At 43.5% G+C, this 13,056-nt stretch overlaps 1 protein-coding gene across 2 annotated transcripts in view; it reads right to left on the reverse strand.

Annotated features, from left to right (window-relative positions):
* The window catches only part of B4GALT6 (beta-1,4-galactosyltransferase 6), a 165,320-nt gene that overhangs the window by 69,996 nt on the left and 82,268 nt on the right, over positions 1-13,056 (reverse strand). The window contains exons 1-3 of one of the 2 annotated variants that reach the window (XM_086965680.1): positions 9,156-9,236; positions 7,402-7,518; positions 5,743-5,856 (exon numbers count right to left, since the gene is read on the reverse strand). In XM_086965680.1, coding sequence (XP_086821806.1) covers positions 5,743-5,856; positions 7,402-7,501 — 214 coding nt within the window. In that variant the 5' untranslated portion in view covers positions 7,502-7,518; positions 9,156-9,236. Of the gene's footprint in view, positions 1-5,742; positions 5,857-7,401; positions 7,519-9,155; positions 9,237-13,056 lie in introns of those variants that run through there. The other variant, XM_086965679.1, reaches the window with a different exon arrangement.

The following is a 13,056-nucleotide window of genomic DNA, read 5'->3' on the forward strand; positions in this document are numbered from 1 at the left end:
AAGAAATCGCCACTGGAATCGCCAGTGGTGGATCAACACTGGATAAGCCGTAATAGAGCTTCGCCAGCGATGCGCAGAAGCGCATCAGCAGGCGAGCCCTAAAAAAGCATTGACAAAAACAACAGATCTGCCTTTTTGGCAGGGTCAGTGTGTATTAATAGTTGGGACTTTGGGTATTTTATTGCTGCAGCTGAAAGAAAATGTAAATACAACATGTCATCATGATAAAGTAAAAAAATGAAACAGAGGCCAATGCCAATTAGTGAATAGCGCACACGTCTTAAAAAGCATTAATTCATAAATTAAAATGCTGTGTCAGCCAAGAACACGCATTTGCTCAGAAATACAAGCTACCTCATGTCATCAGCGGTCTAACAAAGGGGCTACTTGATGCCCCGCATCAAAACCTAATGGAACACAAAATAAATATTGGAACATCCACGAAATGCTGAGACACTGACTTGACTGTCTTTGAACAATTGAAAACCATAAAAAAGCCGATGGCAGAAAGGAAACAATTCTGATGGAATGAGGTATTACTAAAACCTGAAGGTGCCTCGAGCCGGGTTTAAAAGAGCGAAGAGCTGTTGCCTTTCATTAAAGTTACAAACTCACACCTCTATTGATTGACTATTCCATTCTTGTGAGCAAACCAAATTCTCACTAACTTTAAAGCTGCAACACATGATACATCACACAAACATTGGGCAGCCCAAGCTTTCAAAATAAGGATCTACAACATTCAAAGGAGATCCTCACAACACAAGTACTTTGGCTTTTGTAGGGAGAATCTGCGCAAGGAGGCAAGAGAGATTTGTATTCGAGGTTCAGGGGTGCACAAAGGCAAGACCGCAACAGGTGGAAGGAGGTGCAGGAGCAAGGAAGAGCATTGGGTCGCAGGTAAGGAGGCACAGGAAGCATTAGAAGGGATGGATTCAAATAGGATGGAAGAAAGGGATCTAGATTTCACCCCGCCCTACTCACTCACACAAACACAAATCGCTAATGCTCACATCGCCTTTCCCCAGCATGGGCATTTAAGGTGACCGTGCTGGAGGTAGCGGGGTCCAGTGAAAAAGCACCTCAAGCCTTGTTTGCAGTTCTGCAACCAAAGAACTCTCTGTGCCCAGAGGTGGGTCAGACTAGCAGATGGGCCAACATGTCTGTCTCTGCCAACCTGCACATCATTCCCTTATGCCAGTACTCCCGCTCACTATCAACAACGTGCAAGCTCCACTCTCAGGAGTACAGGTCTGCTTCAGAAAACAACCCGGGCTCCGTCGCTCCACATGGCTTCCCCCTTAAGGGTCTTTTAAGTGGCAGCAAGCTTGTTTCAGCAACATTCCACCTGGCTAGGCTAATTTCACTTCCGTATAGGGCTTCATGTTATAGCCACTGTCTCCAGATTGAAGGGGACCAAAAATGATGTGCATGTGTGTTAGAGAGTACTGGGTGGTGAAGGATATCACTAAAGGGCTAGAAGTCATCTCTCCCTTCCTTGCAAGTGCTGCAAGATATAAAACAAGGAAATCAGTGTTGCCTCTGTGTGTAAGTGGGTGGGTTGGAAAGTGTGAGAAAGGGCATTAGGCTACCAGTAGAGGAACACGTGAGATTTCGTGGGAGATCAAGGGTTTGGATAGTAGTGGCAGAAAGATATCAGGAGAACCACTGCTGGGAAAAGCCAATCTTAAGGGGCATTACAAGGGAATTTGGAGCCAATCATTTGATGTTCATAGTTTGGGGGTGGAGGGCGACATGGGGGAAGTCTATACCAGTCTCCCCGCAGGGCATTTGGGAGGACAGCAGCAGTAGGGGAGGCTGAGAAGAGCCAGTGGGAGATAAGCCGCCCAACACCAAGATGCAGTCTTTCTTGTAGTGTAGTTTCCTACACAGTTGGAGCACTGTTTTGTTTTCAACAGCAACATCAATCAGTGACTTTGAAAGCAGACTACAAAGAAATAATTGTTTCCCAAGTTGTTCTATCAAATTCAATAAAGACAAAAAATACTGTGCTAATCTGATATCGTCATGCAACTTGCCAAGCATACAAAGCAGAGGTGGCAGATCAAGAACATAAAAGTTTTGAGTTTCTTCTTTCTCTATGGTCAATTTTCTCCTACTACAAACAGTCTCACACTAGTGCCATTGGCTTTAAAGGGCAAAGCAAATACACATTTAGCAATAAAACATACGGATAAAACCAGGAAAAACTCCAAACATGCATTATAGAAAGGAACTGGATACTAAGATCAAAATATTCCGATGTCAAGCCAGTAATACAACAGTTATACTGAAGACAAAAAGCCTATGGGAAGACCGAGGCTTGTGAACAACACAAGTGACAGGCAGTTTCTTAACTCCAGGGGTGAATACTGGAATAAAGAGCATGCAATTCCAAGGCAAACTCTCTGTAATAGCAGCCGCATAAATTTAAAGCAGCCATGCTCTAAGTAACTGCCTGCAAACTTGAGCAATGCTAGCTTTTCAGCTAATCAATAGGAAAAATCTACATGTACAATCCCAACAGGATTAATGCCACTGATTTGAATAACCCTATTTTGATAATTCTGCCTTCAAGGGATTGAACCCTTGGCAGACATCACCACTTAATTTATCAGTTGAAAAAAGAAGTTGATGTACAATCACTGGTCACTCGGAGGGACCGAAGACATTAGTAGAATGGTTATGGAAAAACCTCACAAGAACTATATTATAAAAGAAAGACTGGGAATCGCATTCAGATTCACACCCAATCTAACATTCAAAGTAACATGTCCAGAGTTGCAATTGTGATGGCAATAAAAATAAATAAAGCAGATGCCTGGGTGTTGGTTTTCAGGCATGTTTTTAGGGGCTGAGCTCTTAATGTAATAACCTGTGCTTGCTGACAGCCTACCTCGTGCTATGCCCACACTTGAAACCCCAAATCTCCTGTGAGGTGGACTGTTAAAAAGTCCAAGATTCAAAATCCGAATTGGAAGCCATTATCCTCCGTTGTCTAAAAGAAGTTTTTTCCTCATGACTACCAGGCAGATCTTTCGACTATCTGAATTAGACTTAACCTCGTGACCCATTTAGAAAAAAAAGTTGAAGGAAATCTGCCTTTTCTGTGTGGTCATCCTGGAATATTCATCTTTTGCTGGACGCTATATTTTCGCTATGTTTAGAACTCTGGCCACTTTATCACTGCTAACCAGTAGTAAAGTGCCTCTGCTCCACCTTTAAACATTGATGAATTGTCATATTCCTAAAAGGTATATCTAACATACCTATTATATGGTACGAAGTGTACCCAGAGCCTGTAGGTTAAATGAAAATAGTGGGCAGCAGCCACTATGGTGTCATACACTTTAGCAGTTGTACATACATGGGTTCAGGCCTACCAGTGTAGCCCGACTGTAGAATCGTAAAAACTGCAGTTCAACCATCCAAAATAACCCGATTTTGACATGTCACACCTCACTTTAAAATATTAATAGGTCACCCCTATGTGCGCCTTTTCACCCAAAATGCAGTCTGCACGCTATTTAAGAGTGGGCCGTGTAGACATTTTATGTTAAGTGATTAGCTACCAAAAGCTATTTTTCATTATACCAAGACTACCTGCCCATGTAGAAAACCACAGTAAAGATTAAAGATCCGAACACTGTACCTAAAGAATGAAAAAAATTAAGACCACTATTTGTAATAGCTATTACAAATCCAATTCAATGGGGAGGTCGGATTTGAGTAAATAGGAAGGAAAATTTACTTTTAGAAAATTAGTTCTCTCCTGCTTGAAGTTCCTGGAGGCAAAATTTGGATTTACTCCTCACTTCTGCCATCCAGTAATTAGAATTTTAATAGGTGTGAAAAATGTGCGAAGTGCTTCAAGGAGCAAAGAGTAGGCTGAACTGAGTCAGCAGAGATGACTCCTCTGACCCCGACAGAAAATACAGGGTATGGCAGTAAGCATCTTTTTTTGCCTTACAGTGTCAAATATTGCATTAATGGTCAATCATGCTTGATAGGTCTGCCTGAGTTTATATATATCGATATATCGTTAGGGGTGTATTTTAAAGGAAGGGAACTAAGATGCTTTCTTGTGTATCTGTCTGACCCCTGGAAAACCCCACTTTTGTTCTACCAGACTTCTTTGGGTTTATTGTGGGTACAATGCCTGCCCCAAACTGGACTCTATTGTTAGATAGAAGAGGACACTAAGATTATAATAGTACACTCCGCACACACATACCCCCATCCCTCCCAGCCCAAGTTTAGTTTATGTGAAGACTTTGCCATCTTGAAGATGCCCAAAGTCTGCAGGGCTGGTCCATTGAACTTTTAACCTATTGGTTAGGGCGTGCTCAAACGTCATTCCCACCCACTAGCTTGTGCCAGGCATAAATGTAGCATCTGCAGACATTCACTATAGAATGCTCCTGTACCAGAGGACGCTCAGAAGAGGACTGAGCCTGCTGTCTGCGACTTGAGAAGAGCCCTAACAGATTGGACCTGCTTTCCTTTGTGGTCAGTACAAAGAATGGGATTCCAAAGTTTAGAATGCTTACCTCCTCTTGTTCAAGCTACATGGATACAACAAGCTACAAGAGGTCTTTCCTGCAACTGGGTGGTGAGCAGTGTCAACTAGACCTTGACAAGATCATGCTGTTGGCCATTGACTGACTGCCTGTGAATCTCTAAGTGCCTCCCCTGAAAGTCATGCAGGGCTTAAGAATTCTACTCCTGTGGTAGTGAAATATTTGACCAGGACGAACCTGGTCAGGGTATTTGATCGCTGCTTCATTGTGGTCAGCACCAAACTGTACAGAGGTCCTGGGCAAATATGACCACTGTTTGCACCTTATGCTTCTTAGCGCTACTCCTACATAAAACTGTTAAAGAAATTGGTCAATGGTGGAACTAATATGGACTCAGAACCAAAAAAAATGTTGCTTGCTGAATGATTATATTAGAAGACACTTTAGGCAACAATGATGCTGTGTATACTGGATGCTATTCTGTTTTATAATTTTTGTAAATTTAATAAACATGGCTTTATTAAAAAAAATATATCATATCCCCAGTTCCCATTATTGGATTTGTCATTGTGTTTATTAAATTGTTCTCTCTTTTTCTAATTCGATGTTGGATTTTAATTGTTTTGCATTTCGACTGCATTACTGTTTTGGTACTGTATACATGTTTTACACATTGTCCTAAATTTAGCCTGTCTGCTCTGTGCTAGGGCCATCAATAAGCCGAGCTCTGGTTAATGTAATGACTTAGAGGGTTCACCCTGATGAGGGTTGTGATTATTCCTGGAGGTGGGAAGTCATCCTCCCTTGATAATTCAATTTCTTACTGGATTCACCATGTGGATCATCATACGGGGGTTTCCTCAGAACTGAAACAAACAGGATTAAACAAAATTGAAACTTAAAAAATTGATTTATAAAACCTGACCTGCACACACATAATACTGTTACAGCATAGGCTTTGCAATATACAATCAAGGTCCATCACACTTAGACATTTCCACTACTCATGGTCACAAATATCTAACTTCATCTAAAATGAATTTAAAATTCACATCCACCATCCGTCAGCACAAGCTAACCTCCCAATTGTCTTCTCGAGACACTCAAAGATGTGTAGAAACATGCAAAGCTTTCAACACAAGGGACTGAAGCAAAACAATTAATCTAATAGTTGCAAAGAACATGTTTGTTTGATGGTACTTAACTTCAATAGAAAACTTACGCATGAAAGGCAGCTTTTCTGGACAAAGGTGGTCAGGGGAGTATGAAAAATTTTCTGGCAGATACAATGTTGGTTGTGCAATCAGATCACTGGTATTGGCGCCCTCTGGATAATCTGCGAGTAAAAAGCAAACATATGAAGTATGTTTTTATTCCAACAGCAAGAATTGTGTTTTGTGATGCACGTTATTGCAAGGTGTCACTAATATATTGCAACTAAACAAAAGTATATTTTGTACCCCAACAGGTTGATATATGTTTCAGTCAATCTTGGCAAGATGGAGCAACTACAGAAAGACATACTAAGACACCAGAAAGAAACAGGCTAGTCATACACTCCCTTTACACCACTCTAGGCAACTCAATTGGCTCAGTCAGGTTACTCGCTCATTACACAGCTGACCGAGCTGCACTCTACCTCCTTCTACGAGAAATGACACCTTATTAGGAGTCAGGTGATAACCCAGCTGCTATAGATCTTTCCACAAAGAGAAAAGAACATGTCCAAAACTCCATGACAACTAGGTTTTAAGAACACTAAAGTGCGATCCTTTCAGTGGCGTTTTAGGTTTTGCTTGTATTATTAGATGGATTACAGTACTGCTAATGCACCAACCATTCTGGCATATGTTTATAGCATTGCGTTGTCTCATGACTAGCTTGCTGCTTTATAAATACCTTTAATAAAATGAACCAAATAAGGACAACTGCTTATGGGGCATGAGCAATATCTATTTACCCAAAAATTTGAAACACAGCAGTTTTAACTAATGCAAACGTATGTTTCTGTATTTTGGTATCAATGACAAGTAGGCTGGAACTGAAAATACGGTTATCAGACAGCATTAATAAAATTGCTGCAGATAAATCCCTCAACGAGAGTCGTGTAAGTACTTTTTATAGTCCAATTTGTGGTGGCGTATACAGTTATATGTATATAATCTGATATGGCTTGCTACCTGATCTTTTACTTTGATACACTTCATTCTAGTTTGGTGAGATCTTGTTTTTTAAGAGTACTGTTTGTTATTGTGTTCATGACAACTTAGGAGGCTCTGAAAAGGTGATTTCGGTGGAAGAAGGTTAAGTATCGTCAGGGTTAGCATGATGTGGCTGTATTTAAGACCTCCAATGAACTGGACAGCAGAGTACACGAGATAAAACAGTGCTTTTTGTGTAGCTGAGATTCTCACTTTGGAAAGGGGATGGGTGCTAGAGGGACAGATACCACAAAGTGGACATTTGAATTTATAGTTAATCTGACTGACCTTATTAACGAAATATGACTGTAAACAAAGCGTTACACATTGATCAATGGAGTTTGGTTGACTTTTGTGAATGGAAATGAACGGGTGTTTGCTGAAATAGACTGTCTCCCTGCATTACTAAATTTTGATCTTAAAAGTCCTAATTAGAGAACCTAGCGTTTTCTAAATGATGCTTCCCGAGCCTAAAAGGCAGACTGCTCTATACTGGTAGTGCCCATACATCCCCGCCACCCATCAAACATGTATTCAAATTTTGATATCTACAATTCAAAACATCAGATTCTTCACAAGGAGACAGAAACACTTACTGCCTTAATTTCAATAAACCATACTGCAGGGTTCTAGTGCTCCAAAGAAAAGTAACAAATTTAAAAAGATTTATATGTTGTTACCTGTGCCATTCAATGTGCTGTTCTTGTTGGTGTACAATCTTATCATGTGCCCGATGGTCCTTACATTATCTCTCAGCATGATGCCTTGAGCCTGGACCATAAAGAGGTAGGTGTTTGCTGAAAGACAAAAGCAACTGGCACTTATTTTTTGCAGGTTTGCTTCACACAAAAAATTCAATTTCTCAAGTTTAGAAACAATAACGGTTGGCTGTGCATGCATTTGGTAATGCTGCCTGAAACAAATGACATTAACTGACTGCAAGATACCCTAGACACGTAAGAATCTCACACTCCCCATCACATAAAATTGGGTGCAATTACTAAAATCTAGTTTTAAAATTGGAGACAGAGTTTTTTTAGTCACTCAAGAAAAAAAACAATACTTTCTTCAGATTGACAGCTGGAAAAAACACAGTCGAAAACAGAAGATTTACTCTATTGAAAGATATTAAAATAGATTAATTAAAGGGAGTTGCACGGCAAGCAGTTTTGCTATTTGAGCTTTAAGACGAGATAAGGTTTCTGCTCCCACAGCAAGAAAGGAAGCAAACAAAGAAAACAAGCATATGTAATAGGTCTCACATTTACGAGATTTTAAGCTATTGGCATTGTAAATGACAATGCTTTTTATTTATCCGTTTTCAAAACCATCACATAGATAAAAGGTTTGTCATTTACAATGCCAGTAGCTCAAAGTCTCGCAAATGTGAGACCTATTGCAAATGCTAGTTTAAAGCCCTCCCAAGAATGTGTGCATAGCACACACATACTAGGATCCCAAAACGCAAAACAGACACTGAAAACGAACAAATAAATCTACTTCTTTTAAAAAGCATTTAACATTTTCCTTTCTTTCATGTTTACACAAGATAACACAGTGCTTTCATGTTTTAATACATCCCAGAGTTACCACCTCAAGGTGAGAAGACGGAAACAAACCTCTGTTGCAAGAATGCCAGGCTGCTTGGCCCGTTAATTTCAAATATGTTAACTTGTGCAATAAAGAATTCTGAAGTCGACAAAGTTAATAGACCCTAAGCACTGTAAACTGCCCCAGATCACCATATCTGAAAGTGACGCCAAGACTCAAATGGTTGTTTTGTACTTTGAAATCGTCACGGTCTGGGCACCATCTGTCATACAAAAGCGATTCCTCTTTAACAAGCCATCACCCAAATAAAAAATAAACTCTGCTGTGGGAGCCCGGGGCTTGTGTGGCTTCCCTCGATGCACACGGAATGGTTGGGGGGAGGGAAACGCTGTGTTTATACCCAGAGGGTGGGGGTAGTGCTCCTAATGCAAAGCAGGAAATAAACAAGGAGTCACTGGAGCTGGGAGCCTGCGCGCCGCTGTTTGCTCCGGACACAAAACGCCGTTGGAGTGAACATTTCAAAAGAGGTGGGACATGCACCCACCTTTAGCCATTTGCATGCTTTCATTATAGAAAGGCACACGGAAAAGCTAATCAAATGTGAGGGAGGAGTCAGACCCATACAGAGTAGATACAAGAAGCCTCGCAGAGCAGCGCATGCGCGCTGCTAGGCTCGACCTAACAAAGAAGTGTGAAGCCAGAGGCATGTAGAAACCATCAATTTCTATCGAAGTTTCAGAAGGCAGGGGTGTGCATACAGAAGAGAAGGTAAGGATGTGCATACAGAAGGTAAGGTAACAGTGTGGTTACAGAAGAGAAGGTAAGGATGCTCATGCAGAAGAGAAGGTAAAGATGTGCATACAGAAGAAAAGCTCTCCCTCACCAAAGACCCAACGCCAAATCCAACTTCCATGAAGGGATGAAGGACATCGCTGAATGGATGAAGAACAGTCGCCGAATGGATGAAGAACAGTCGCCTGAAACTGTACTCTGACAATATGGAGGTCCTCATCCTCGGCTCCACACCCTCTGCCGACTCCTGGTGGCAGACATCGCTGGGAACTGCGGCAACACCCACCGACCACGCACGAAACCTGGGGTTCATCCTGGACTCTTCTCAGTCAATGACCCAACAAGTCAACGCCATTTCATCCTCCTGCATTAACAACCTCTGTACGCTTCGCAAGAGCTTCAGATGGATCCCCACCGGGACCAGAAGAACGGTCACCCAGGCCCTCGACATTAGCAGTCTGGACTACAGCAACCCTCTAGGCAGGAACCAGGGCCAGGGCCAAACTCCAGAAGAGACTCCAGCTCATACGGAATTCCTCTGCACACCTTATCCTCGACATCCCCCGCCATAGCCACATCATCGCCCACCTGAGGGACTTGCACTGGCTCCCCGTCAACAAGAGGATCACTTTCAAGCTCCTTACCCACGCTCACAAAGCTCTCCATGACGCCGGACCAGCATACCTCAACAAGCGACTCACCTACACCCCCAACCGCCAGCTCCGCTCACCTAGCCCTTGCCTTCGTCCCATGCATCCACCAAACAACCACTGGCGGCAGATCCTTCTCCCACCTCGCCGCCAAGACATGGAACACCCTCCCCATCCACCAACGACAGACCCGCGACTCCTCAAAACCTGGATGTTCAATCAGTAGCTGCTCCCCCCACCCACCCCCTCCCCACCTCCCTCAGCGCCTTGAGACCCTCACGGGTGAGTAGCGCGCTTTACAAGTGTCTGATTGATTGATTGATGTTCATACAGAAGAGAAGCTAAGGCTGTGCATGCAGAAGAGAAGATAAGGGTGTGCATACAGAAGAGAAGGTAAGGGTGGGTGTGCATACAGAAGAGAAGGTAAGAATGTGCATACAGAAGGGAAGGTAAAGATGTACATACAGAAAAGAAGGCAAGGGTGTGCATACAGAAGAGAAGGCAAGGATGTGCATACAGAAGAGAAGGCAAGGATGTGCATACAGAAGAGAAGGCAAGGATGTGCATACAGAAGAACATCCTCAGTATACAGAGGCACAGCACATGACATCCATCACAAGTGGTGCGTTGCATCTCCATTAAAGTGTAAAAGGTTTGGTGTACAGTAGCCCCATTTTTTCTTAAATTCAAAAGCAGAAGGAAGTAACCTGAAACAGCTTATCAGAGCAGTCTCTTCCAATGATAGTCAAGATTAAAAAGTTGCTTAACTGTAAATCGAATATGCTACTTACCAGTATGCATCTGTTCTTGGCATGTAGGGCTGCTGACATTCATATCTGTGCATAGATCGCCGCCTAGTGTTGGGTCTGGATGATTGCACATTGTTGTCCTGGAAGAGTCTTCGAAGTATCACGAGATAGGTGGCTCCTCCCCTGGACTACAGTGCGCATGGGCATCGACTCCATCCCCAGATTGTTTTTAGCCATTGTGGCCAAGATGGAGTGAAACTCAGTGAATGATGACCATGCTATGAGTATATATGTAAATACTGCAGCTGCTACAGGCGCCGGGGAGGAGGGCGGGTGATATGAATGTCAGCAGCCCTACATGCCAAGAACAGATGCATACTGGTAAGTAGCATATTCGGTTCGAGGCATGTGGGCTGCTGAATTCATATCTGTGCATAGAATACATAGCAGTCCCTCCATTAGCGGCGGCCGCCCGTGCCAGCTGCAGCAGTTTGGAAAAGTGTTTTGAGAACAGCCTGCCCTACAGCTGCCTGCTGTTTGGAGTGCAAATCAACACAGTAATGCTTAGTAAATGTGTGTGTGGTAGACCATGTGGCTGCTCTACATGTGTCCTCTAAAGGAATGTTTCCAAGGAATGCCATAGAAGCCCCCAACTTTCTGGTAGAGTGGGCTCTTGGTGGAATGGTAAGAGTGCGTTTTGCTTTTACATAGCAGATCTGGATACATTTAACGATCCACCTAGCAATACCAGCCTTGGAAATAGGGTTACCTTTGTGGTGTGGCGCAAAAGCGACAAAGAGTTGCTTAGTTTTCCGAAAATCCTTGGTCCTATCAATGTAATACATTAGGGCCCGTTTAACGTCAAGGGTATGGAGCATCCGCTCCGCCAGTGACTCAGGATTTTGAAAGAAAACTGGTAATTCGATTGTTTGGTTGATGTGGAACTGAGACACAACCTTGGGCAGAAACGTAGGGTTAGTGCAAAGCACCACCCTGTTGGAATGAATTTGGATAAATGGCTCTTGGATTGTGAGGGCCTGCAATTCACTAACCCTCCGTAGCGATGTAATCGCTATGAGGAAAGCCACTTTCCATGTCAAGAACTGAATCTCGCAGGAATGCAGTGGTTCAAAGGGAGGACCCATCAGCCTGGTAAGGACCACATTGAGGTTCCACTCAGGAGCTGGTGGAGTCCGTGGCGGAACGACTCGTTTGAGGCCTTCCAGAAAAGCCTTGATGGCAGGCACCCTGAAGAGGGAGAGGTGCTGCCTATTTTGAAGATAAGCGGCCATTGCAGACAGATGAATGCGAATGGAAGCATAGGCCAAATTACACTTGTACAGATGCAAAAGGTAACAGATGATGTTCTGAATAGAAGCATCCAGCGGGTTAATGTTGTGGTCTGCACAATAAATGACAAACCGCTTCCATTTTGCCGCATAGCATGCTCTGGTGGTGGGCTTTCTTGCCTCCCGAATGATGTCCATACAGTCGGAAGGTAAGTGCAGGTAGCCAAACTCTAGGACTTCAGGAGCCAGATCGCCAGGTTGAGCTGTTGCGGATCTGGGTGCTGAATGTCGCCATGGCTCTGCGTCAGAAGGCTGGGTGTGAGATGTAGCCTCTGATGCGGTACCACGGACAGATCTAGAAACGTGGTGTACCATGGTTGGCGAGCCCACGTTGGAGCAACCAGGATGAGAGTCATCGAGTGCTGCCTGAGCTTGCGTGCCACCAGCGGTATCAGAGGTGCTGGGGGAAAAGCGTACGCAAATTTGCCTGACCAGTTCATCCATATCGCATTGCCCTGCGACTGTGGGTGTGGGAACCTGGCGGCGAAGCTTCGGCATTTTGCGTTCTCCCTTGTGGCGAAGAGGTCGATCTCTGGATGACCCCACCTTCGGAAGTACGGTTGGAGAACTGATGGATGTATCTCCCACTCGTGCATTTGGTGGCTGTGCCTGCTGAGCAGGTCCGCCATCTGATTGTCCTTGCCCGGGAGGTGCTCTGCCATGAGGAAGATGTTCCTCTGAATGGCCCACTTCCACATGCTCTGAGCCAGATGAGACAGCTGCGGAGAGTGTGTTCCTCCCTGTTTTTGAATATAGTACATTGCCGTCATGTCCGTCCGGATCAACACGACCTTGTCGCATAGATGTACTTTGAAGGCTTTTAGTGCCATGAAGATTGCCATCAGTTCCAGAACATTGATGTGCATCTTCCCTTGTTGTGGCGTCCATAGTCCCTGGAAAGTTCGAGGGTCCCCCTACTGGGAGGGGAACAATCCGATGCACAGCAAATGGACCGTAGTCTTATTCCATAAACATATTGATCAAAAGTCTATATATGTGGTTTCAAGGTTTTTAATCTTCACGTAGTGAATATTCTTGCATATTCATATTCAAAGTAGTAATACAAGCCAAAAACGTGTCACTGCACAGTTTTTAAATCGACCATTGTAATCCTCAAAAAAGATCCCGATGCATTTCGGGCAAGAGCCCTTTCTCAAGGGATTACTCTACAAAGAAAAACAAACATAACCAGAATGAATCTACTGTGGGAAACAAATATGTACAATCAAATGAGCTCATGCATT

The sequence above is a fragment of the Lissotriton vulgaris genome, chromosome 4_1 (genome assembly GCF_964263255.1).
Source record: "Lissotriton vulgaris chromosome 4_1, aLisVul1.2, whole genome shotgun sequence".
In the NCBI taxonomy this organism is placed as follows: Eukaryota; Metazoa; Chordata; class Amphibia; order Caudata; family Salamandridae; genus Lissotriton; species Lissotriton vulgaris.